Source organism: Malaclemys terrapin, chromosome 9 (assembly GCF_027887155.1).
Source record: "Malaclemys terrapin pileata isolate rMalTer1 chromosome 9, rMalTer1.hap1, whole genome shotgun sequence".
NCBI lineage: Eukaryota > Metazoa > Chordata > Testudines > Emydidae > Malaclemys > Malaclemys terrapin.
Window position 1 is genome coordinate 58,307,401 of NC_071513.1, and position 27,166 is coordinate 58,334,566.

Below are 27,166 nucleotides of genomic sequence, written 5' to 3' on the forward strand. Positions count from 1 at the left end.
TAAACTTCCTCACACATCTCATGTTGCTTTCTTCCTTCCTTTGATAATCTGTCTCCTCTCAGACAGCTCATTACCCTCCTCCAAAAAACCAGACTGGAAATTCAAGTTCACTGGCAGACCTTGTATTCATACATGTTCAGCTTTCAAGGTGAGATATCATCTTATTCTACTTCAAGATTCAGAGAGAGAGAGAGAGAGAGAGAGAGAGAAAAGATGAGACAGAACAAAAGCATCTTTATCCATTATGATTTATTCTCTACAATACTTCATTAGAGGATAGAGTTCAATGATTTACACTCAGAAGTTATATAGCTAGGAGGCAACCAAGTGTAATACAAATAATTGGTCTGACATCTCTGCACTGAATGTCAAAAGAAGTCTCCTTGCTTTAAGGAAATAAAATTAAATTAACCAAAAAATGAAACATGTAGGTTCCAGAAATACAAACAGAAAACAGCACTACGTCTGTGAAGATTGCAGATGTTAACGTATTACGAAAAACAGGTAATCCTGTCCCAAAGTTAAAATGAACTTTCAGGATTTCTTAGACTTTTTTGTTCTTATAAACTGTAGCTATATGTGATATTTTGACCATAAAACTTTTCAGACTGAAATGGCCTCTATAGAGATTGGATGTTTAATATTATGAAAAAGTTTTTAAGAACCTCACAGTGGAAACATTCCAACACTGACATCTCCAGTGATCAAAGACATTCTCCTGTAGTTACTGTAAAACAAGACAATGCATAATTGCAGCAAGGTAACTTCCCAGTGATGGTTATCATGAGAATAAACCCTTCTGGACCAAAAGGCATTCAGCTAAGGATGAGCAAAATCCAAACCATCTGACTATTGCTGGGACCCTCGAAAGAGGGGATTTTACCTGCTATCCAGCTGAATTCTACAGCAACTGAAGGGACCCCTGCAGAGATGATCTTTAATCCTAGTGGTCAACATTTATTTTGGTTGCCCACTTCTTGTTAGGCAACTGAAAGGCCATATGTTTCCTTTCAGACTGGTCTCATCCTTATGCATACCTGTCATCTAATGATCCAGAAAAGGGATTATTTCCTGAGAACCACTGTCCCTGCCAGAGATTTTTCTGAGATGATGTGATTACTGGCATGCTTTTCAATTGATTTCTAACTGGACCCCACTTGGGACTGATTCGGAGTGCCCAGTTCTCAGACAGCAAACTGGTATTTCTTGAGTCTGCTTGCTCTTCCACTCACAGCACCAAGATAAGAACACAGTCCATTTTTAACAGAGGCATTTTTATTTATAGACTGGGTGGGGGGGATGGAAGTGGGAGGGGTAAGGCTTCCCCACTCCCGAGCCATTCAGCCCACTTCAATCTAATGCAACCAGGTCACTCAGTCCTAAAGTTCTGTTCTTAAAATGGCAGCTAACCCACTCCCTCTTCTATTAAAATTCAATCCAATCCAGAGAACACGATACACTGTTAAAGACACAGATCAGGGCAAACATTTGAAAAAGAAACTATAGAGTCGTGTAACCAGGCACTATACGCCTGCATGACCTGTCTCGCTAGTGTGCCCAGGGTGAACAGCCTGGCACTACATATCTGCAGGATCAGTCTCACTGAGCATGCTCAGGGGTGAAGTTTTAGCACCAATTGTTTTGTTTTTTTAAATCTTTAAAAATCAAATTATAACATAGAACACTTGAACAGTAATGAGTGTAGCCCTATGTATCAGTACTGATTGATGGTGGAGGTGAATGGTATGTCCAGACCGGACCCTGCCCCCTCCCCCATCAGTTCACGGCACCTAGGAGAGTAATTACAAATCACTCTAGTTTGTAACAAGACTGATTTATTCTCAGCAGCAGGAAATCGTGAAACAATCCCTTCATCTTCAAACTTGTTTCATCTACATCACAAGGGAAATGTGGCAATTCATAAGAATGACCCAGTACAGAAGCAAGGCTGGGACGATATTGCACAGATATCCAAAATAGGACCCCCTCCTTTTCCTCACATCTACATTTCCCCAAGAGCAGCACAACATGACACTGACAAGCAAAACTGCAGGGTTTTGTTCACTTCTTCAGAGGAATTAGAAGGAACAGCATGCACAGTTTTGAGGTTTCTTACAGACCCACTTCCCACATAAGGAGAGAACATGTGTAAATTTCTGGCTGGGAATATCAGACTGTTTAAAAAGCCAGCATTACCACACATTTTAGAGGATATATGCAATCAAATATCCATTAGTCCATTATGTTCTTAATCTGTGTTTTCTTTGACCATCCTTGCCTATTACCAAGATATTTGTAAGAAGCTTGTATAATCATTTTACAGTCCCTGATGATTAATTTAGAGGTGCCATAATCCAGTATTGAGGACATCATTCAGTGACTTGGGTAGGAGGAGTATGCAGACTGGATAAGATGCTTCCATTTAGTGGCAAATATCTTGTGTAATCAGCAGCGATGGGTGAGGAAATACAAAATGCACAGGAATTTAATAGGGTTTGAGTAAAACTGATATTTAAAAAAAAATTGCTTGGTGTGGCAATGACTAAATTGTGTTAGACAATGACTTACAAGCTAACCTACATAGCTTTACTCTGTAGACCTGCCTTGAACTGGAACATCAACAACTCTCATATCAGATCAATAGTCACCCTAGAGAAAGTGGCTGTCCTGTTGAAAGGAATGTCTCCGAGAGTGCTTGCTTGACTTAAACAACTTTCAGGCACTAGATTCATTTGTATGACTGCAATCAATGCCCTGCAAGAGCCCCCTCCCATTCCCCAATCCATCGTAGGTTCTACCACCAGTGTCTAAGGCAGTAAGGAAGCCTAGTTGTAATTGAGAGGAGATCTTCCAGGCAGACTCAAGTACCTCACCATTTCTGTTCAATAGCAGGCTACATCATAAAACACGGTTTAAACCAGAAAACTGAATATGAACCAGAAGAAGAGGGCTGGAGAATTCAACTGACAGTGGAATATGAGAATTAAAGCCTTCTGGGGTTTAAGCAATGGTTTCATTTGTAATACCATCCAAAGGGTGTTCACATCTTTAAATGGTTTCCATCCAGGAGGAGGGGGTGCTATCCAGATGTTCAACCCTCCCCTTAACATGATGTCCACCTGTGATGTTTGGGGACTGTAATCAGCTCTTGATACACAACAAATACCAGAGATTAAAAAAAGAATTTAAAATAACCTAAAAATGTTTTGTTGGACTCCGTTGCCCAGACTGCCAGAGGAACGCTCCTACTTGATCTGGGGGGCTTTCATAATTAACAATTCAAGTTTCCAGAACGTAGGACATACAAGGACAGAGCAATCTGAAGTGGCACTTTCACTCCCAGGGGTCTTCTGCACCTCACTGCAATTCCTAGTCATGGAGCCCCAATCCAACTAAACCCCCATTTTGAGGGAAGGCTGAGATAAGGCTTGGGCCCCTGAAGTTCTGTCACACTCACATCATTCCCCCCAGGTCAGCTGGAAGGCAGACTTGGCAACGGAAGCTAGCATCATAAAATGGTGCAGTAATAGAAGTAACTGGACCAAGAAGAGGAGGCATCTGCCCCAATGATGTCATAGCCGTTGGTGGCAACTGGGGGGCGGGACTGGTCATGCAGCCGTGTGTCAGGAGTAATGATTGTAGAGGGGTGGGGCATGAAGAGTGCCATTCTGGAAACAATGCTGACGGGAAGCCATATATTCTGCATAACTGATTGTCACCTTCTCACTGCGGTACCTGGGAGGAAACAGGAAATAACAGGAAGTAACTACAGTACAATATTCATCAGCAAAAATATCAAGTGTGTACTTATTATCTTCACTTAAGTAGCATCACAACGGTTGAGCAACCTCACACAGAGCAAGATGGGCTCCGTTCCTGAAAAAATGTAAATTGTGAGATTAGAGTGAAAGACTGAAGAAGTGCTTCATCCATCCTATAAGCAATGCCCAACATTTTTTCAAAGTTGGGTGCCTAAAATCAGGTTCCTAAACAAATATTTAGACACATGATCAACATGACCAGATTTTTAACAGTGAGACCTCTCAGATGTCAATGAGTACTCATCACCTTTGAGAATCAGGCTACTTTGATGCAGGTACCTATGAATTTAGGTACCTAACTTAAGTCATCCAAGCATGTAAGTTTTGGCCCATGATTCAAGAGAGGACACCAGTGACCTGTGCTAGTTTAGCACCAGTGACTGACAAAGATATTTGTTGCCTATAAACAGAATACTGTTTATATCAGACTATGCAAGTCCTTCTAGATAGCTCACTTTTCCACACACATTAGGTGTTTTAGCATCACATATTTCAACATCAGAACCTGACCTGAGACCATCATAGTTACACATTTCAGGAAGTGGTAGTCCGGGACACTGGCAACAAGCTGCTAGTTTGCATTCGTTATGCATGTTTGCTTTGAGAAAAGCCATAAGCAGAGGAGTTAAACTTTCAGGGAAACAGTAGAATGTATTTTCAAGTGTTATTCACCCCCGGTGTGAATTTAATTTTTAATATACTTGAAACATTTATGAAATGACTAATAAAGCTTCAAAGTAAAGGAGGGTTTCCTGATGAGTGTACATAGCTACTCTATGTTCCACCATCAGAATCCAAAAAATCTGAGGGTCCATTTTGGGAAACTTGTGAATTTCTACAACAGATAAGGGTTTGCTTCCATCCACAGCATTTTACATATGTACACAACAGCTGAAGGCAAGTCCATATTATCCCTGGTGTTAATGAATCTTCATCCAATCCCTTCCTCTGTTACTATAGCACATTTCTACTTCCTTGCTCTAGGGATAAGGGCTGACAAGAAGCAGAATGTCCCCATTTTTACCCAAAACAACCATATCCTGCAGACACTGCTTCCTCCTAGCAGACACAAAGGGAATACAACCAACAGTGCAGTTGGGAGCATGGATAGGTGGGCAAGCCTGAAAACCAGCCTACTTTAAGGCTGGTTCCACTGTAAAAGAGCTTTACCTTCCTTACAGATATGCCATCCTATTGAGTAATATATGGACAAAAAAACCTTCAAAAACAGACTCCAACAAGAAACTGCTGAATTAGAATTAATTTGCAAACTAGACATGATTAAATTAGGCTTGAATAAAGACTGGAAGTGGATGGGTCATTACACAAAGTAGTCAAGTATCAGGGGGTAGCCGTGTTAGTCTGTATGTACTAAAACAACAAGGAGTCTGGTTGCACCTTAAAGACTAACAGATTTATTTGGGCATAAGCTTTCGTGGATAAAAACCTCACTTCTTCAGATGCAACACAAAATAGAACTATTCCCCCTACTGTTACTCATGCCTTCTAGTCAATTGTTGGAAATGGGCCATCCTGTTTATCACTACCAAAGTTTTTTTTTCCTCCTGCTGACAATAGCCCACCGTAACTGATTACACTGCTCTACAGCCAAAATGCTTCTGAAATAAATGTAGTCAAACTGTACTAATTCTGGGTCACTGAGAACGAAAATGATGCTTAAAATTGTTGATTGGCTCTAGTTTTCAAGATATGCTATTGGGTCAGTATATACGACCCTTGACTTGGGAATGGCGGAGGATAAGTGAGTTATAAAGGGAAGGGATCTCAATTTAAACCAGAAATGACTAAAATACATCTTTGACTGGATCTATGAATAAATCTATGACTGGGTTTGGACAGTGCTTTTTAGGCAAAACAATGAATGATGCAATCTGAAGCTGGTATTGCGTCATACATTATATGAATTGCATCATGTTATTCCTAGAAGTCACGGATGATGCAATCATAATGAAGCTTACATCACTCTGCTGAACAAATTGCCCTATATCAACTCTAGAAATCATACAGTGTTGTGCTCTCTTATTTGTCACTGTTTAATTTTGCAAAGGGACACATTTCTGTTTAGCCAAAGTGAGCAGAGATGCCTCGTACTTGTGTGAACAATGCAGATAACTTCTGCTATGTTTGTGGTGAAGTGACTTTTGCATCACAAAAGCGCAGTATAACCACTATGGTTAAGAAAGCCTATCACCTTTATTTTGGCTGCAAAATTGGAGATCAGGACAAGAGGTGGGCCCCACACATACGCTGCAACACTTGTGCAACAAATCTTCGCCAGTGGTTGAACAGGAAAAGGAAATTATGCCTTTTGCAATGCCAATGATTTGGAGAGAGCCAACAGATCATACCCGCAATTGTTACTTCTGCATGGTGCCTCCAGTTGGGAAAGGTGTGTCAAAGAAGAAAAAGTGGACTGTGCATTATCCAAACATTCCATCAGCTATACGCCCAGTACCCCACGGAGAAGGACTGCCGGTTCCTGATGCACCAGAATCATTCTCACTTGACTCAGACGAGGAAGAGGATGAAACTTCTGGTCCTGAACCATCAATGTCACAGGACCCACATTTTCTCCCATCCTCCTCCTCTGAACCACACCTCATAACACAAGGTGAACTGAATAACCTTGTCAGGGATTGGAACTACCCAAGAGTAAGGCAGAGCTGTTGGGCTCCAGACTACAGCAATGGAATCTCCTGGCAGGTGATGTTAGGGTTTCCATGTTCCATGACCATCAAAAGGATCTTGTCCCATTCGTCTTCATGGAAGGTGATCTTGTAGCCTGTAACAACATCGATAGTGTGATGGCAGCCCTTGTTCACGATCCAGATGAGTGGAGACTGGTCACTGATTCATCGAAGATGAGTCTTAAAGCTGTTTTACTGCCTAATGGCAATGTTTTGCCATCAATTCCAGTTGGTCATGCAGTCCATATGAAGGAAACCTATGACAACATGAAACAACTTTTGAGGTGCATAAACTAGGACCAATATCAGTGGCAGCTTTGTGGCGATTTGAAGGTTGTTGCTCTCTTGCTTGGTGTGCAGACTGGATACACAAAGTACTGCTGTTTTCTCTGCGAATGGGATAGTCGTGCAAGAGATTCCCACCACATCAAGAAAGATTGGCCACTCCGACAGTCATTGGAGCCTGGGAGGAAAAGTGTTCAGCATCCACCACTTGTTCAATCAAGGAAGATTTTGTTACCACCCTTACACATCAAGCTGGGTCTGATGAAGAACTTTGTCAAGGCCATTGACAAAACACAAGCAGCTTTCAAGAACCTCCGTGGAAAATTTCCAAGGTTAAGTGAAGCTAAGATAAAGGAAGGTGTCTTTGTCGGTCCTCAGATTCGTGAACTTCTTTGAGATGATGCATTTGACCATGCACTGCGTGGCAAGGAAAAGATGGCATGGAAAGCCTTCCAGTTAGTGGCAATAAATTTTCTCGGAAACAACAAGGCAGACAACTACAGGTTGTTGGTGGAAAACCTCCTCAAGGCATACAAAAGCCTTGGTTGCAACATGTCACTAAAGATACATTTTTTGCACTCTCATCTAGATTTTTTTCCACCGAACTGCGGAGCAGTGAGCGACGAGCATGGCGAGCGATTTCACCAGGACATTGCAACAATGGAGAAACGCTATCAGGGCAGATGGAGCCCATCAATGCTTGCAGACTATTGCTGGACAGTGACAAGAGATGCTCCATTTAATGAATACAAGAGACAAGCCAAGAAGTGCCGAGTAGACACTGAATGGGACTAAACTATGTACATAATAGTTTTTTGCCTTTTGTTTCATAATAAATTTTATTTATATAACCCTTTTGCTGATTTTTAAAGTGTTACATAAACAGGACAGGTGAAATATTATCATGTAAAGCAACCATAAACACATGAAAAGACCTAGGTTTACAATTTATGATTAAAACTCTACTATCTACACAATATACATAAACATAAAATGTAAAAACTTAAATATCTCAGAAACAGTAGCCAATCAGTTGTTTTAACTGTCATATTTGAATTCAGCACATCGAAATACATAATAAATAGCACATTTTATCTCTGAAGCAGACGACTTCTCAAAAATTGTAGACCAGAGTTACGCTCGTTATAGTTGGTATGGCAACACCCATTTTTTCATGTTGTGTGTGTGTATATATACACACACATATAATCTTCCTACTGTATTTTCCACTGCATGCATCCAATGAAGTGGGTTTTAACCCATGAAAGCTTATGCTTAAATACATTTGTTAGAATCTAAGTGCCACAAGTATTCCTCGTTCTTTTTGCATCTACCTTATGTTAGCTTAGTGACTTCTACTTCTTTTAATCTTTCACCTTGATAAACGTCAAGTAAATTTAGAGGCGGTAAAATTTAATTTGGAATTTGCTCACTTGCAGGTGCCCAGCTCCATAACTTCTGCATGAACTGAACATGTTATACTGTGTTGCAATATAAACTCTCTACCTCATGTATAACATTTACGATGCTGGCCTTCAACCTACACCTCTCATCTGAACGTGGCATGTCAATATTGGTATCAAAGGCAAGCAGAAAACGGATTGTTTTTGAAACCAATAATATACTATCTGATTAAGTTAAAACTACAAAGCTGTTAGCTTACCTGGTGAGTTTAATTGTTTTCCTAAAGTCATTGGTAATCGGAGCCTTAAATCCACCTTTCCTGAGCAAGGAGTCTATGGTCTGGATCTGATCCCAGTCTGTTGAGAAGTAACAGCAAGGGGGATTACTATTTTAGTATACAGCCGCATTGTAAAGAAAAGGAAGAGACAAACAGGGCTGTAGAAAACCAGAAAAACCAGTGCTGACAAAAAACGGAACATACAGCAGGTTACAGACTGAGCCTTATAAACACACTGAGTGAGTTGGACATGCATGGTCTCATACTTGCACACTTATCTACACACACTCCAACCCTTCTAAAATCCTAGGGGAACTGTAACTCCTGTAATATAGCAGCTTAGTGTTCTTCTGGGAAGGTCTCCGCCCTGCTACTGCTGCATGGACCACTGACCCATTTCTCCATGCTCAAGTTTAGTTGTCTAAATCTTAAAATAATACCTAGCTCTTATAGAGTTGAATTTGGATCAGCCTGATGGTCTAGTGACAACACAGTGCACTGCTGTGTGAGAGATCAGAATTAAAATTCCTACCTTGGTCTTTTACCCCAGGGCCAGCAGGATGTGACAACTCAACTCTGCAATGTGGAGGAAAGGAGGCAATATTTTGTGCAGTTACAATGGTGGCCATTGCTAGTTGAGTGGGAATTGTGCTCAAAGGGTGCCTGGCTCCTGCCCTCATCTAGAGGAGCTACATTAGCAAGAATGAGGAGAAAGTCTCTCTCCTGTTGGAGTGCTGGTGCTGTGTGGCCTGCAGATATCCTTGGTGGTGGGAGAAACATGAAAGAGGAAACATGCAACGCTGAATAAACCTGAAAGGTCCAAACTTCAAGATCCTCCACTGCTTAAGTCCGGGATCCTTTTCACCTTAAAGGACTCAATTGTGTGTGTACATGGGAGGGGAAGAAGGGCCAGATGAAAGCCAGACAGCAGTGGTGTAGAGTGTCTATTAGCCACATGATGTTTGGTGTTTGTGGCTCTAGTGGAAGGCCTTTCACAGCTATTGCAATCTAGACCCACAATCCTTAACTTTAAATATGCCATTTCTGTGACAAGATGAACTGCCATATATGGCAGCCATCTGAAACCCACCTTGTTCCTTAGCAACCTCAGGTAAGTACGTGGCTGTACGTTTGACACCTTTCTCATTGATGAACTCTATTCTGATCCCATGGATCCCAACCTACAAATGGAAATGAAAAGCCAAGTGAGAGGTATTTGCTGGGATTGAATCCCTGACTGACTTATCTTCATCAAAGCACAATGCATCACTGCGCCAGTCTGGCCACATTCCTGCCATGGTAAAGGACCTTCTCTCTCTCCCAGGCCAGCCTAACCAAAGGCTTCCCCAGATGGGCAAATGGCCCCCTGCCTCTTCTTCCAGGCCAGCACAACCAATCTTCCTGCCTCCTCTCCTGGGCCAAACTAGGCCACAGACTTCTAACAGGGCAAAGAGCTTCCCATCTCCTCTCCTGGGCCAGCCAGGCCATGAGTTCCTGTAGAGGAAGAGTCACACCAGCAGACTACACCCACAAGCCACAAACTTTGGCAAGTCCCTCTTCTTTATTTCTCCTTATAAAACGAATGCATTTCCATGTACTGTCTCCCTAGCATTCTGGCACCGATTGGCTCCTTAGGACCTAAACGATATCTTCCTCTAATCCCTAATGTCCTCATATTTCACCAAATTGTCTCTAGATTCCCATAAAACCAGCCACATCCTCACCTCCCTTAACCCCCCAATTAGATCCCTTCCCAACCACAACAGGACTATTCATCCATCATTTAACTGGTCTCTTTCCTGTCTCCTCTTGTTTTCCATCCCCAGTTCCTCTGAGCCCAGTTATAACATCCATACACCCTTGTAATGAAGGAGACACATTACCATGTACTAACCCGAACCCGAATGGAACGAGAGAGTGATGCAGAGTTCCAAATGCACCTGTTCTCACCTCCCAGTCCAGGTAGTCACTGGCATCCTCAAAGTTAGTGAGGACGGAGACAGAGCAGAAAAGTTTAGGCAGCTCCTCACGGGTCAGGGGGGGAAATCGGCTGTCCTTAAGTGCACTACAGAGGGACAGAAACACATGGCCTAAAACCAACACTGCATCAACATTTCAGACACACACAGAGTCATTACATTTAAAACCTGCCTGAGATTACAGAAAAGTTTCTCCAGTCACAAGAGGTGGAGGACATTGTAAGTAATCCTATCCTGTTATCTTCATATTATGTATCCAGAGACCTCAACTTGGTTCACTAGAAGATACAACAGAGCCTCTCTGGATTTGTAAAGAAATAGTCGCTTTGGCAAGAGAACTGAAACTGAATTAACCACCAAAACGTGCAGGCTGCGGGCACATTCAGCATGTAAATAAGTTTGAAATTACCTTTAAAAAAATTAAGAGGTCAAGCAAAATCCAGATGTCACAGATAACAGAAGACTCAGCTGTTGCAGAGATGGTCCATAAGGTCCCTGGTATGTCACGTTTTTTCAACTATCGTGCAGTTCTGAACGTTTCTTTTATTATGAAATGTATAAAATTATACAGATTTATAAATCTAATAAAATTTCTCTGATGCGTTGAATCCTCTTTAAAAACAGAGGTCTTTAGCACATTAGGTTGGTCTCAGAATCACTTCATTTTCAGTGTTATTACCTGGTTAATGTGTATTCCCTGAGTCCTGAATGAAGATTCATGGCTGAGAAGGTTCCAATGCAGCCACGAAGCCGCTTGTCTCGCCCCGTCTTCCACGTCACAAAAAGCGGACTGAAAAGGCAAAACAAACACACGCTAGCCTCAAAGAATCCCAGCCTTGGGGGAGACAAGCAAAGTGTGAAAAAGCAAGTGTGTGCTAACTCTGATAAGCACCAGTGTGCCCAGTAATTTTTGTTAAAGGCATTTCCCACCTCTTTTCAGTATCTGTAGACAGATCAGTATCTGTCACCTTTTCCCATGAGCAGCAGAGTTGCTTAACCCCATAGGCTGCCTCTCTGTGCAAGTCTCTGAATTCTTGGTATTGTCCACTAGTTTATACACAAATCCACAACAAACTAACATAGGTGAAACAAACACCTATACATTTATAGCATGCCTTTAAAACTGAAGGACGCCAAAGCGCTGCACAAAAAGCACACACTTAGGGTTGTGAAAAAAGCTTTTCTTCAGGGAAAACACAAACCTAGATTTTTCTGGGTTATGTCCAAGTTCTGACGTCTGGATCAATTCCCCTCGGAAAATTTTTATTCATTACTCCTTTTGCCTATGTTTCATTTGATTTATATTTATGGAGATTCTCTCCTGCTGAACAGACATTCTTGACTGAACAAAAACAAAATACTACATCATCCCACCCTCTTACACAGTTTTATTGCAATTTTTCACACCTCCCCCCCCCCCCCCCCCCCAAGAATTTATATGAACATATTTGCAGGGAGTTTTTTTAATTAATTTATTTTTGGGGGGGTGGGGGGGTTGATATGAGAAACAGTAGGCTCTAATTTCAATCTGTGAATAAATTAACTCCTAACTTTTTTAGAACAGGAAAATGATGATGAGATTGTCAAGGTTTTCATTATACCTTTCTTGTTTCTCAGTAGGCCCAGATGGGAAGCCTGCAGGGGGAAGAGGAACAGAAATGGGTGGAGTCATTGGTGGCTGGAGAGGAGGTTGTGATTAGTGGGTGGAATAGTCTCATTAGCTGTTGGGAGAAGGGAAAGAGTTTTTGAAGGGCTGAGAGGAGGTATAAGGTCGTGAACTGTCAACTTCTAGAAAGTTTGGCAGGGCATCTGATAATGTGGAGCTACACATAAAGCTGGGTAGCTAACCTTATTTTTCCAGGCTTCACAGTATTGAATTCAATCGGTCACTTTTAATTCTAACCAGAATAAATGAGAAAGGCGTTAAACTAACGTTTCAGAACAAGTGATTACTTGATACTAAACATCAGTGTACGAATTTCTCAGATTGAATATGTCTAAAGATGAAAAATGGTGGAAGAGAAGAGTATGGACTGAAATAATGAAAGCAATTTTTCTAAAGAAAAATCTAAACACTGTCAAGAGTTGTGAATGAATAAAGTTAAAAAGGATTCATTCTCATATCAAAAAATGCAGAAAATTTTATTTTTTTTTAATTTTTCAAAAGGTGCCATTGGAAGAAACGTCTACTGAAGTGGAAGAGCAGAATCCAGATGAATCTGTTGATCCTCCAAGTGAGACATTTTCAATTACCAAAACCACCATAATGTTTTGCTTAGGGAACAAAAATAAATGAAATTGTGAGCACTTCTCAAGTACAGTCATGTAAACTTCTGATGTACAGGTGTTTAAAACACTATTTAAAATCCAATGAGGAAAGCAACACCCAATAACATCCCTGAGCAACAATGGAATTGCCATATTGGATCAGAGAAGTCAGTCACCATTAGTTCAGTATCCTACCACTGACGGTGGCCAGTACCAGACACAGTTCCAGAGGAAGGAGCAAGAAAGACTCAAGTGGCAATTGTGGAATAATCTGCCCAAACAGGAGGTTGAAAAATTCTTCCACAACCATTAGCAACCTGGTTGAATGCAAAGAAACACAGGATTGATGGTTTGAGCAATGCTTGGTGGAACTCTCAGGAGAATGCATCTCTACATTTCCATCCAGCTACTGCATACTGAAACTGGCAACGAGCATGTGGAAAAACATAATACACATTTCACATAACAGACTCTATAGAGAGGTACTAAACTTGCAAAAAGAGATGTCTGAGGAATTTAACAGACTACAGGCTGATGACCTTACTGCCACAGACTCAGTGGAAATTTGGCTTGATCTAGTGAATACTGGAACCGCACAAGGACAAATTAAAAAAAATAAACAAATCAGAAACGCTCTGGAACCCTTCCTTTACTTAGCTAACGTGACACTGATCCCAAAGAGAAAGGTCACAGGTTGAGCCCAGAAAAAGAGGGAGAGGCTCCATGGTTGATGGAACATAATTCTGAGTTAGTTCCGTCTTTTCTAGGATTGAAATTGAAGATGCATATTTCTACCCAAAATCTATGTTTTCAATGAACCTGCATTGTGGCTTTTTTTCATCAATATGATGGAAATATAATCACAGAGGACAGGATAGTTGAATTCAGAATGGTGTCAATTTTTAGAAGACCAGCATACCTGATGCTGTACAGCCAAAATCAATTGTGCATGTTTTTAGTACATTCACATTGCTTTGTTCAAAACTTCTTAAAATAATGCTGATGCTGAAAAAGGATATAATTTGGTAAAAGTATCCTGGTACCAGAGGACAGACAAAATATAGTTAGGCTTCACTAATTAGCAAACTAGGAACTTGATTATGGTATTCTTGTTGGTTTCCTAATTTTTCATTTTATAACAAGGACATCTACTTTACCGTTTGTCTAGCATACCTGTCTGTCCACGTGACCTGGTCACTATTAGTGCATACCTTTGTCTCTTGTCTATACCTCTTAATTATAAGTTAACAGAGTGAAAAGGACACCATTGCAAATTACTTCTGTGTTTTTAGTCTAATTGCTTTGAGCACTTGACACCACTTGGTTTTATATAGTCTATTACACTTCTGTCTCATGCCCCAGCATGGCAACATCATCCCATAGAGGGAACCTATGCCCATGCTCTTCTGAAGGGCCTGAGAGAGAGCGTTTGCTAGTAGCAGCAAAGCCAGGGCTTTGGAGTTGTGCTCCGGAGCAAGCTCCAGGCAAAAACCTGCAACTCCACTGCTCCACACTCCCGCTCCAGGCTCCGCTCCAAAGCCCCAGAAGGAATAGCAAGCAAGCACTTGCACTGAGTAAGGGGAAGGAGGAGATAGGCCCACAGATGTGATGTTCTGCTCTTTTTAGGATCTTTATAAGTATCACCTTAGGAACAGAAAAACCCTTATTAAAAAAGAGCAATTTTAAGAACAAGATGTACTATCAAAAACTTGAATTATTTAAAATTAGTCAGCTGAACAGTGCCTTTTAACTCTAAAGTGTTCTGTAACAGAGTTTGTGTGAAAGAGGTTATACAAAATAAAGTTGCATTATTGACTTGGGAATAGACAAAACAATACAGCTCATCTTCCTATTCCAAGCAGCAAGCACCAAACAATGAGCAGATTAATATATACTTTTCTAAAAGAAACCCTGAGATCCCAGGGAATGACAAGGAAATATTTAGATTTGGATATTACCAGCAACTATTTTATAGTCTAGCCTAGACCATTTCTCTGCTCAAATGTATTTATAGTGCATTAGAGTACAGTATGCAGCCAGAATCCTTATGTGATGACAACTGCACAGATACACAACCTATGTCATGTGGATGCCACATATTGATAACTGAATGGGGGTGGAGGCATCCAGTCTATTTAATAAGTCTAACAGGCTTAGCTATTGACAAAGGTGAATGGGTACTTTTACATAAATTTTACATTAATGTAAATTAACATTAAAAATTAAAGCAATTTATTTTTATCCACTTTTGGTGGTGACTCATCTGTGCCACAACCCCTCTTGAAGGAGTCCCACAGAGATGAATTCTCAGCCCACTGTTCTTTTCTATCTGCTTCTTTGTCAGATTTGACACCTGTAATGTCTTGTCATCCATGCGCTCTGCTTGCCTTGACTAAGTAACCTTGGGGTTCCTCTCAACTTCCTCAGCTAAACCTCACAGATGGACATGCTTGAGGAGTATCCTCACAGAACTAAACCATCTCCTGTCTTTTTCTCTTAGACACATTCTTTGTTCATAACCTTGGTGTCATCCCTGAATCAGGACTCTCCACCTCTTCTATAGCTGCATATCTGCCTAACACCATCTCCACAACATTGCCCATTTACACCATTACTTTGATTCCTCCAAATCTTCATTATCTCACTGACTATTGCAATTCTCTTGCCCATCCTCTTACACATACAAAGAATCACCATTGTCTCACCCAATCCTCAACCAACTTCAACTGGCTCATCCTTTATTTCAGGATGGATCCCTTGTTTTCAATAACCTTCCACTGACTTGCTTCAACCTACTTCTGACACAGTCTATTCTCCTACCACTCACCAAGCAGCAGCCTCATCCCTTCACAAAATCAGCACGATAGGCATGAAGGTTGGTTTCACTGCAGTACCTGCCACACGATGTTGGCTCCCTACCCCACCCTCAAACTTACCATCTTATTTTAAATGTCTTCTGAAAAGCTCCATACCACTTCTGTTTCTCTTACTCTATTTTAACCCTTTTGTACAGTTTCCATGAAAGGCATTATACAAGTTAAAGCTGCATTGTGCTTTAATGAGGGTGATATTACTGTATAATTAAGTTCTTTCAGTGAGGAATCAAATCACAGTAGAGGGAAGTTGGGATGCTTTATCGTAAACTGGGATTGTACATCTTGGTAAGGGATATATTGCATTATCTAGCCCATTAGATAGGGAGCTGAAGCTTTCTGGGTAAGCCTATTGCTCTTCCCACAGAGAGTTTCCAAGCTTAACATTTGCCTTCTATTAGTGTGACAAATGGAAATGTCATTCCCTAAATGCCTACTTATGTCTAAAACAAATCAGATATGAGTTTTACTCCCTACTTATGGTCAATCTTTTTGGTTTTGATTTTAGATCATCCTACAAGCAGCACAATAACCCCCTTGTATTCCTGAACACTAGTTTGCCTGTTTTCCAAAGATCCCTTCTCCCTCCCCACCAAGTCAGAGCCCTGGGTGCTGGACTGTCAGGTTTCTTCCTGCACATATGGGTTTACTCACTAGGGATCATTGGTAAATCGAGGAAGTCGTGGCTGAGGGAAACCATAGAGATGACAGTAGAGTACGTCAAAGCAGTAGCAGCACATCTCTGCTGTCACTACAAGGTTCTTGGTACTGTTGGCAGTTCCGTTAGACCGAGAAAGGGGGCTCAGAGCTCCTGAAGTGGGATTCATTCGAGTAATTGGGGAATTTGCAGGGCCCAAAGTTAAGTCAGATATGTTCTCCCTTCCATTGCTCCCATCTGCATGCTGGTGGTTCTGAAGAGGACCCGAACTTGAGCCTGGCACAGTTGTAGCCTGATTCCCGTGACTGTGTGTTCCACTCCCAGACAATTTGGGTTTCTTTACCCCACAACAGCCTGCTGCCAACTTGGGCTCAAGTGGAGGAACACAGCGTCTTTTTCCCATCCTGATTCAGCACTTGCTGCCTGGAGCACTGCAGAACCCTGGCAAAAAAAGCAATATAAAAGATTGTTACACTAGGTAAAAAAGCAAGAGTGTCTTCCTCTCCCCTATTGAGATATTAGACAGGTTCATTTTTTGGGGGGGAAATGACAGAGCAACACACTTATAGATACAAAACAACATCCAAATCATTGTACAGAGAGTAGGCGTTTCAGTGCAGAGTGGCAGTGTACATAAACCACTATCTCCACCTGATCACACTAATAACATGATTGGCGAGGCTTACTGTATATTTTAAAAATAAAAGTAGGAAAATCAATACAAGAAAAATCATTTGGCCTCCAAGCAGGAAGTGAAATAGAAAAAAAGTGCTAGGACTCTAGTCACATCCCACTTGGCTCCCTTCACTCCCTTGGGGATCATTCTTTCACCTACCGGCTACTGCCTCTCCCTTAATGGCTGTTAGCCCTGCATGTGGTGGGTTCCCCCTCCCCCACTCTCCTAAAGGATGTGGTCCACAGATCTTTTCTCACAAGTCTCTTGAATGCCAGGCTGTTGGCTTTCCTCCCCTTGATTCAACTCAGGCCTGGTCAATATGTGTCAAGAAGAAAAGGAAACTGTCACCATAAACTGATGTTTTATAAAAAAAAGCCATTACTGCAGACTCCAGCACAGCCACACCAGGACTAGAACCACCAGCTAAAGGAAGCTGATAATGTTTGCACACATCAAATGCCAGCAATACAGACTCAAGCCAGGGCTCATGGATAGGAAAGACTATAGGTGGATATGTACCAGGTAGGGAGTAGCTTTAAGCACAGTGTATACCCAGCATAAGAGAAGGAAATGGAATACCAGCCATGGGGGAGGAGATAGAATTTACCATGGTCAGAGGATGTGGTGGGGGTGCAGAAGAAAACACTCGTACACTCACAAGATGTAGGGAGGAAAAACTGAGTGCAGGCTCATGCACCCCAGGAAGGAGCAGACTGAATGTAGGCAAAGAGATTGGGCTCCTGTGCAAGAGGGTCAGGAAATGATTGAGGGTCAGCATGCACAAGGGTGAGGACTGAGTGTGGGGGAATAAGAATCTATGTAGATAAGTACATGGTCCCATCACCATAATATCCAAACATATCAAATTTTAATGTGTTTATCCTCACAACACCCTGTGAGATAGGGAAGTATCAGCCCCAGTTTTCACAATGGGGAACTAAGGCATGGAAAGTCTAAGTGATTTACCCAAGGTCACAAAGGAAGTGTAGCAGAGTCAGAATCAAACCCAGGTCTCTGTTTGACAGGCCAATGCTTTGACCACTGGACCATTCTTCCAATTTCCAAACATTCAAGTGGTGGGTGAAAAGAGTGCGCACACACAGGCTGGGAGGAAAAGAACCAATTTGGTACATAGCTGATTAGACTGTTTATTCAGGGAAATTCCCTTTCCCTCTCCTACAACCAAGAACAATTTAAGTTCTAAAGAGTTATTTTAGCTGCTACAGGACTGTTGTGCTATCCCAAAATGGAACACGATTGGTTCGGGATGTTTGTGAGTTGTTCTCTCTCTCTGTGGACTACTTCTGCTTAAAGTGTTTAATTAAATTGCACAGGTATGTGATGTGTTATCTTTCCCATACAACTATGCCAATACACCTCCATCCTGACCTGCAACAGCCCAATGTCGCAGTCCAAGATTGGTTTTGAGCAGTGACCACTCATCCTCCCCAATTGTTTTGTGAACAAATGAAGACTAGAGTGATACCAAGATTATTTTCATTTGTGACCTAATCTAGAGTTTGACTGAGTAGAGATAAAGGCACTAGCTTTCTTCAAAGCAGGAGCCGCCTTTTAATGTGTTTGTAATGCACCAAGGAGCCTCAATCTGGATACTAGTGTAATACAAATGAACCAAGTCACACCACATAGCTCTCGCTTTATCACTCTTAAATTCACCACATATATACCCTGCCCCATTTACATATTAGACTACATCTTTTGAGAGCAGCAGCAAGACTAACAGTGCATGCTCAAGAAACCCTTGTTTCAGAGATTGGGCACTAGAATCTTGGGGTTTCCAGCCATTTAAACAACATATCCCTTAAAAGCACAACATTTGGTCATCCTGCCACGTTAGTTTATGATGCAGAGTTGACAAAACATGAAAGCACTTTCTGTTTATCCAGGAAGGCAACTTTGGGGTGTTGGCATATTGTTTCTCTTTGTGCTACGAATATAGGTTAGTGCAAAGAAATAGGAGCTTACTATCTTGTTGTATTAGCATGAGGTCATACTTACTGAAAGCAGAAAACTTGTATTGCCAAGAGAGCAGCAGCGTGTGGGGGAAGCTACTTAATATCAGGAATGAATTCTCTTTTCTCAGGTCCCATTCCTATTCCCCAAATCTGAAAGGGAGGATTTCAGGGATTGTGTGTTACAGATGAGGCTGAAGTTATAAAATGGTCATTACATGAAGACAAGAATTGTACAAAAGGATTAATGGAAGCTAGAGACTGGACAGGAGTCCACTCCTAACTACCAGGCCTAGCCGATATATGGGAAGGGATGGATCAGGTGAAGTCGCTAACAAAGGCGGGGTATCTATCAATCACCATGTTCCCTGGACCTCTTGCATATGCTGCTGTCTGGGTATAATATAAACTCATGCAGAAGTCAGCATGCAATGAACAGATGCTTTAGTGGAGGCACTGTTTTTGATACAATATCAGACAGCATTTCACCTTAATTAAACTCTGCCCTGGACCAGGAACTGCCTTCCCACCCCTCAGGAAAGGGCAAGACAGACATAGAGCAACCAGGTGCTTTCAATAAACTCCAATTACTCTAAATACCCCAAGACATAAAACATGGGGAATCTGCAAGGACTGGCAGGGGTAGGGTGGAGATGGAGCAGGTGACAGTGCACGTGCAGTGAGACAGGCAGGAGGAACTGGCAGGGGAGAAGTTGGCCTGAGAGGCAATATAGCACATGTGGGGGAGGGAAAGAGTTGACTGGGCAAGTGGGGAGGAAGCAGGAGGTGTGGGGGTTTAGGTGGTTGGAGATGACCAGGCGGGGAATGATGGGGACAGCAGGTGATCAGTTAGGAGGACAAGAAGTGGCTAGTGGGGCCTAAGGGAAGGAAGGTGACTGGGCAGGTGATGGGACAAGAGATGACCAGATGGGGAAGAAAGCAAGAGGTGACCGGGCGGGGGCAGGAGATGTAAGGCCAGGGGAAAGGAGGTGATAGGGAAGCAAGTGACTGGGGGATGGGTAAAGGAGATGATAGAACAGCAAGTGATGTAAGGTGGGGGGAAGGAGGAGACAGGGGAGAGGCTGGTTGGGCAGCAGGAGGTGACCAGCTGGGAGGGCAAGAAGTGGCCAGTGAGGGCTGGTGGCAGGTAATGGGGCAACTGATGTAGGGGGGGGGGGGGGGAGGAGAGAGATGAGCGGGCAGAAAGTGACCGGGGAGGGAGTGGGAAAAATAGGTGACCGGGCAGGTGACCAGGATGGGAAAGGAGATGACAGGGGAGGGGCTAATGGGGCAGCAACAGGTGACCAACTGGGAGGGCAGGAAGCGGCCAGAGGGGGCTAGGGGAGGAAGGTGACTGGCCAGGTGATGGGGCAGGAGATGACCGGGGCGGGGGTAGCGAGGCTGCTTCTCGCCAACAGGCGGCGCCCGAGGCCGCTAAACTTTCCGGGACGAGGGCGCGCGGGGCTGCACAGAGACACCCCCCAGCGTCCCGGCTTAGGGCGGGGATTTAACCTCCACAGTCCCGCGCACCGGGAGGGGGCCCGGCTCCCCCAAGCGCAGAGGCCGCGGTGGGTGGGGGCCTCGCCGGGGACTTTCCCACCTTCTCCTCCGGCCCCGGCGCCGGACGCGGCTTCTCTGCCGTCTCAGCCCAGCCGCCGCCGCCGCTGCCTCCCCTCCGCCGCCTCCTCCCGCTTCATGGAGCCATGGGCTGGGCAGGGGCTCCCCGGAGAAGCGGGCCCGGCGGGGCGGGGGGGGCCGCACAGCGAAGCCGGGGCGAAGAATTCCCCAAGCCGCCGTGCAGTGGGGCTGGAGGACTGGAAGGGAGCGAGGCAGCACCCAGGTCCTCCCCTATCCCAGAAGCCTCCTCCCTGACAGTGAGGTAATAGGGGAAGAATGTGCACAGTCCGCCAGTCTCCCATCGGCCCCGCGGCCTTGGCCCGACCATAGAGAAGAAGGGATAGTCTTTCACAAAGAAACCATAGATGCCAAATATTTCCGCTTTGCATCATGTGACCTCACCAGAGGCACGTGACTCTTCTAATACGAATGAGTTAAAATGGCTTTTCCTCCTCCCCATCCAGTGTGAACCGTTGGCTTGGGCCATTGGCTGATGGAAGGGCCTGACTCACGCGGTGTGAATTTTGCTCTTTCATTGGATAATGGACACGGTCGGAGGAGGGCGCGCGTTTGGGGACGGAGAAGGGCATGCGCACTAGAACTGAGGGTGGGCAGTGGTGTCTGCTCTGAGCTGTATAGGTGGGCGCCTCGGATTCCGCTGTGTAGGCAGGGGCCAGGCCAAGCTCCACGCGACAGCCCCGACTCTAGTATAGACACGGCTGTGCCGCAAAGTGGCGACCTCTGCTAGGTGGTTCATATCTCTGGCGGGGGCCGGCTCGTGCCGGGGCTCGTATACAGTGACCGCTTCTGACTGGCTGAGCGGAGGCCAGCACAGACATCTCGGAGCGAGCCGTGCCCACACGGGGGAGTGGGGGGTGTTGGTGCCGTCTCCACGGCGGCTGGCAGAGGCACAGCAGCGACTGGTGACTGTGTAGCCATTTTGGGGCTCCCTTATTCTTGCTGGTTTTACCACTTGGGCATGCCCATTGACTACACTACACAATTATGTTGGCCTGTATTACACCGTGTAGCACCGCCTCAGTAATTAAATTGCTTTTGTGCCTGCACCCTATGTTCATAAGAACGGCCATACTGGGTTAAACCAAAGATCCATCTAGCCCAGTAGCCTGTTTTCAAACAGTGGCTGATGCCAGGTGTCCTGGAGGGAATGAACAGAACACTTAATTATCAAGTAATCCATCCCCTGTTGCCCATTCCCAGCTTCTGGCAAACAGAGACTAGGGACACCATCCAGGCTAATAGCCACTGATGGACCTATCCTCCATGAATTTATCTAGTCCTTTTTTGAACCCAGTTACAGTCTTGGCCTTCACAACTCCTCTAGCAAGGAGTTCCGCAGGTTGAGTGTGTGTTGTGTAAAAAAATACTTCCTTTTGTTTATTTTAAAGCTGCTGCCTATTAATTTAATTTGGTGATCCCTAGTTCATGTGTTATGGAAAGGAGTAAATAACACTTCCTTATTTACTTTCTCAACACCGGTCATGATTTTATTGACCTCAATGATATCCCCCTTCATCATTTCTTTTCCAAGCTGAAACGTCTGTCTTATTAATCACTCCTCATACAGAAGCCATTCCATACCCCTTATCATTTTTGTTGCCCTTTTCTGAACCTTTTCCAATTCCACTTAGCTGTTTCATTAAGAAAACTCAAAACTAGGGCAGTCGATTAATTGCAGTTAACTCACGCAGTAAACTCAAAAAATCATGATTAAAAAAATTAATCATGATTAATCACACTGTTAAACAATAGATTACCAATTGAAATTTATTAAATATTTTTGGATGTTTTTCTACATTTTCAAATGTATCTATTTCAATTACAGCACAGAATACAAAGTGTACAGTGCTCACTTTATATTATTTTTGATTGCAAGCTATTTAGATGCCAGATGTGCTAAAGATTCATATGTCCCTTAATGCTTCAACCACCCTTCCAGAGGATACGCATCCATGCTGATAATGGGTTCTATCTGATAACAATCCAAAGCAGAGCAGACCAATGCATGTTCATTTTCATCAACAGAGTCAGATGCCACCAGCAGAAGTTTGGTTTTCTTTTTTAGTAGCTTGGATTCTGTAGTTTCTGCATCAGAGTGTTGTTCTTTTAAGATGTCTGAAAGCATGCTCCACACCCTGTCCTGATCAGTTTTTGGAAGGCACTTCAGATTCTTAAACCTTGGGTTGAGTGCTCTAGGTGTCAATAGAAATCTCAAATTGCTGCCTTCTTTGCATTTTGTCAAATTTGCAGTGAAAGTGTTCTTAAAACGAATACCATGTGCTGGGTCATCATCCGAGACTGCTATAATATGAAATATATGGCAGAATGCGGGTAAAACAGAACAGGAGACATACAATTCTCCCCCAAGGAGTTCAGTCACAAATGTAATTAACACATTATTTTTTTAACAAGCATCATCAGCATGGAAGCATGTCCTCTGGAACGATAGCCAAAGCATGAAGAGGCATATGAATCTTAACACATCTGGCATGTAAATATCTTGCGATGCCAGCTACAACAGTGCCATGCAAACTCCTGTTCTCACGTTCCGGTGACACAATAAAGAAGAAGCAGGCAGCATTATCTCCTGTAAATGTAAACAAAATTGTTTCTCGTAGCGATTGGCTGAACAAGAAGTAGGACTGATTGGACTTGTAGGCTCTAAAGTTTTACACTGTTATTTTTGAATGCAGGTTTTTTCTGTACATAATTCTACATTCGTAATAAAGAGATTTCCCTACAGTACATTAGATGAATTGAAAAATACTATTTCTTGTTTTTTACAGTGCAAATATTTGTAATAAAAAATAAATATAAAGTAAGCACTGTACACTTTGTATTCTTTGTTGTAATTGAAATCAATATATTTGAAAATGTAGAAAACATCCAAAAATATTTGAATAAATGGTATTCTGTTATTGTTTAACTGCACGATTAATTGCAATTATTTTTTTCAATAGCTTGACAGCCCTACTCAAAACATCAATTTATTTAGGAATCTGAATAAAAATAGCTTAATAGCACAGTTACACTAATACACTGACTGACCCTCTCACCTTTGAAGATTGGTTCATGTGGGAAGTGTGTGGTTAGATGTTGATAAGTGGGGTGCATCACACTTACAGGTTGAGGCTGTAGGGCATGAAAGCTAGAGTACTTTGAATATAAGGCACTTCCTATGAAGTATAGTGGTGGCAACCCCTAGGTATTGCTATAGGAGAGATGGGAGCATAAAATGGCAAGCCAAAAACTAAATTTTAGTTCTAGTTGGTAACGTTGGGAAAAATCTTTTAATCTCTGCATTCTTTCACCTCACAGCAATGTTGTGAAGAATGAGTGTAGGGTATAGAAAATTTGGAACTCTATGGTAGAAATAAAGAATGTATGGCTTTGCCTTTTCACCCCAGAGAGTTTGACAATATTCAATCCAGAAGCATTTTGGAATTAAAAAATAGGAACACTGAAACACACCCAAAACCATACTTAATTTAGGAACTCCCCAGGGTTTGAAGGAGAAATGGGGCTGTTGGTTTCACAGTAATTTGTTAGCTGCCTATAAAGAAAGGAGAGTTACTAGTCTTTCCTCTGAAGGAGAGTGAAGGTCTCGAGCTGCAAGTCAGGCTAAATGAATTGACAAAGCTGTGTAGAGAAATCTTACACAAGAATTACTAGCTCTACCAGCACTCCAGACATTGCCCAAAATGTTAAAAATATACATACATTTCTTCAGGTTATCATAAGGGGTAATGTATCCAAAGAGGCAGCAAAATGCTGTGAGGAGGACTGCTGCTGTTTCAAGCAACAACAAAAAATGGTCTGAGCCCAGGTTTTATCCCCAGTACAGCATCCCACCTGCCCAAATTCAGAGAGCTGAGTTCGCTGCATCTGCCAACAAGCATGCAAATCAGTGGCTGGTGTAAATTAGCATAGCTCTGTTGAAGACAATGGAGTGCCACCATTTTGCAGTTGCTGAAGGTCTGGCCCAAGATTGAGGCAGAGAAAAATTAAAGATAGATTTGTCAAGTTACAGGCAAACAAAATTTCAGAACTCTTTTTAAAAATCCTTGAGCACAAATGGCCCTTATCTGCTCCTTGTTACTGCCTAAAAACAGTAGTTTCCTCAGCACTAAACGGACTCTGAAGTTGCCTGTATTTCATTTCAGTGTTTCAGGAATTTCAGCCTTCCATCCAAAAAATGAAGGTCTTGTATATAAATAGATGTATAGTATCAATCTCAATTATTACAGAAACCATTTAGGCTTAGATGATAATGTCCTAGTTGAAAGGATTACATTAAGAATAGCTTTTTGGAATAAAACAGCAAAGCATCTAAGAGCAAGACCTATAAAGCCATAATGTTCATGTAAAAACCATTTCTGATCATGACAAATGATTTGTTCAGAAAGCCATTTTCTGCTGAAGGCTGGCAGTTATCAGCCTGAAAGGGGAATTTAAGCTTGCTCCTGTGGTAGATAAAATTGAGTATTTCAAACCTGTAAAACCTAGGCTCAGCTGAGCAGATTCATTCTTCATTGAGTCTATATTACTTTATGCCAAACAGTGTTTGGACAATATTATGTGCATTTCCCAGCATTCAAGATAGTCCTTTCCTGAACCACAAGCAATAAAACTGATAAGTGAAAGTGATTTGATCCCACAGCTTGCCTTCCACATTTTGTAGTATGAAAAATTAGTTCCTTTATTTCTTTGCAGAATTAAATTTTTACAAGCCTGTAAGTACATATTTTAAAAGTTTTTCAATGGTATTTTACTGACGTTTTCACTCTCCTCCTCCCCCCCACTCCTTCCAAAAGTTAAGTTCCACACCACAATTTAAGTTGTTCCATATTAGCCAAAATTACTGTACCATTATCAGAAATGCATTATGGAGATGTATATTTCTTTTTAAATAAAACTAGAGTCAAATCAGAATGAGACTGTTGTCTTGGCAGATGGATCTGAAATATGGTGCATATGAAAAAAGCAGCACGCTCACCTTGATATAATGAGTTTTATTCATATTCAGTGCTTCCAATCTCTTTATGCTACAGAATGAAATAGCAGCTTTTTTGGACAATTTCAGATGGTCAGAAAAATACATTGAGTTTCCAGTGACCATTAGCCACCTGAAGATTAGAACTCAAAATGAAAACTAAATTACTTCCCAAAGCAAGGTGGTGTCATGGAAGTTTGTGTGTACTGTGCATAGTTACTCAGAATTAATAACTCTTCATTAGTGGAATAATTTGGCAACCCTTATGGAAACTCAGGATAAAACTGAAAACCACACTTGCACCTATATAGGCTGAAACCCCAATGAACTATCTTTCCTGACAGCAGCAGAAGAGGTAGATTTCTTTTTCCAAAATCCAGCTCCTCATTCCTGCAATGTCTTTCAGGGGATGAGTTTCTTTTAGAGCTTATGGGTTGTGTATTTTCTATAGCATAAAAATATACAAACAGCTCAGGTACAAAAGTCTCCAAGTCCTTTATTAAAGTTTTCAGGATGTATGTGGTACATACAATTAACAGCATCACACCAGCTACAAGAAGTACTGTGTTGGAAGAGAAGTACTTCAAAACAAGTATCCGAGAGCACCAACATGGACACACACAACAGATACTACAAAATCACTTTGAAATGGTTCCTTAAAAAAAAAAATTGACAGCTAGGACTTCAGAACCAGGAGATTCTAAATGTGGCAGATCTAGTGCAATGGCACTGGTTTAAGGAGGTTACTTCAGACTTTGGAAAGTCAGAAAAACGGAGGGGGGGGGGGATTAGGTAACTGGAAGTGGTGTCATTTTCTATGGTTTGAAAAGCTCCTGGCAGTCTGAGCCAAAACTTTCAGATCAAATTCTTGAGATCTCCTGCAGGAATTCATGGACAAACCTGTAAGTTACCTCTAAACTCTAAAATGAAAAGGGGACTGTCCATCACACACTGCATTACGAGTACCAGTTAGTAGGCACTGACACGTCAGGAAGGTTAAACAAATGTGACTTCAAAGAGTTTAAAAGGGATGAACCTGAGAGAAAAATCTTTGTTCATTATGACAGATCCAGGCCAATCCCTCCAGGTCAATGGGCTCCACACATCCATCTGTGTTCTCTAGAACTCATCCTTTTTAGTCAGATGCTCTACTTCAAAATAAACCCAAAATAAAAAAAAAAAAAAAAAAAAAAAAGACTGAACAACTCCATTCTGTACACGTTCTCCATTTCCAGAGTCCTTATTCTTCTGGCTCTAGACCTTCTCCTTTCGCTTTAATTTGGACACTTTCTTGACGGTTCCATTCTTGTTTAAGAGCTTCAGAACACGCTCCTTGTGATCCAAGACCTTCAGCATGGAGTCTCGGGCCTCACTGATCTGATCCATCACAAGTTTACACCTCTGCATATTCCCCTGAAATACACACACCACGGTCATTAAGAGCAGAACTCTCTCTCTCTGTCACTTCCAAGTCTGTAAGTCACCTTTGAATAATCACTCTTGAAATAGACTAACATTTTTTCCCCCTTGGTAGTTCTTACTAACTGCACCATAGCCAGCAATAGAATGAGTTTGTAATTAAGGGTAAAGTAGATATACTGAGCCATCAACTT

At 42.3% G+C, this 27,166-nt stretch overlaps 2 protein-coding genes across 6 annotated transcripts in view; both read right to left on the bottom strand.

The window, feature by feature from the left end:
• Positions 1-232: 232 nt before the first annotated feature.
• On the bottom strand, positions 233-20,773 carry AMMECR1L (AMMECR1 like). Its single transcript, XM_054038908.1, has 8 exons — positions 20,523-20,773; positions 18,969-19,075; positions 16,270-16,714; positions 11,154-11,264; positions 10,446-10,560; positions 9,586-9,676; positions 8,478-8,574; positions 233-3,735 (listed from the first exon to the last, which is right to left on the bottom strand). Exons 3-8 carry the CDS (start codon positions 16,674-16,676, stop codon positions 3,624-3,626), a joined length of 933 nt encoding a protein of 310 aa, XP_053894883.1. The 5' UTR covers positions 16,677-16,714; positions 18,969-19,075; positions 20,523-20,773; the 3' UTR covers positions 233-3,623.
• Positions 20,774-26,024: 5,251 nt separating this feature from the next.
• SAP130 (Sin3A associated protein 130) overlaps positions 26,025-27,166 on the bottom strand; it is a 33,471-nt gene continuing 32,329 nt past the window's right edge. For all 5 annotated transcript variants that reach the window (XM_054039222.1, XM_054039223.1, XM_054039219.1 and 2 more), the window contains exon 21: positions 26,025-26,966. In XM_054039222.1, the coding sequence (XP_053895197.1) occupies positions 26,808-26,966 (159 nt within the window). In that variant the 3' untranslated portion in view covers positions 26,025-26,807. The remainder of the gene's footprint in view (positions 26,967-27,166) is intronic.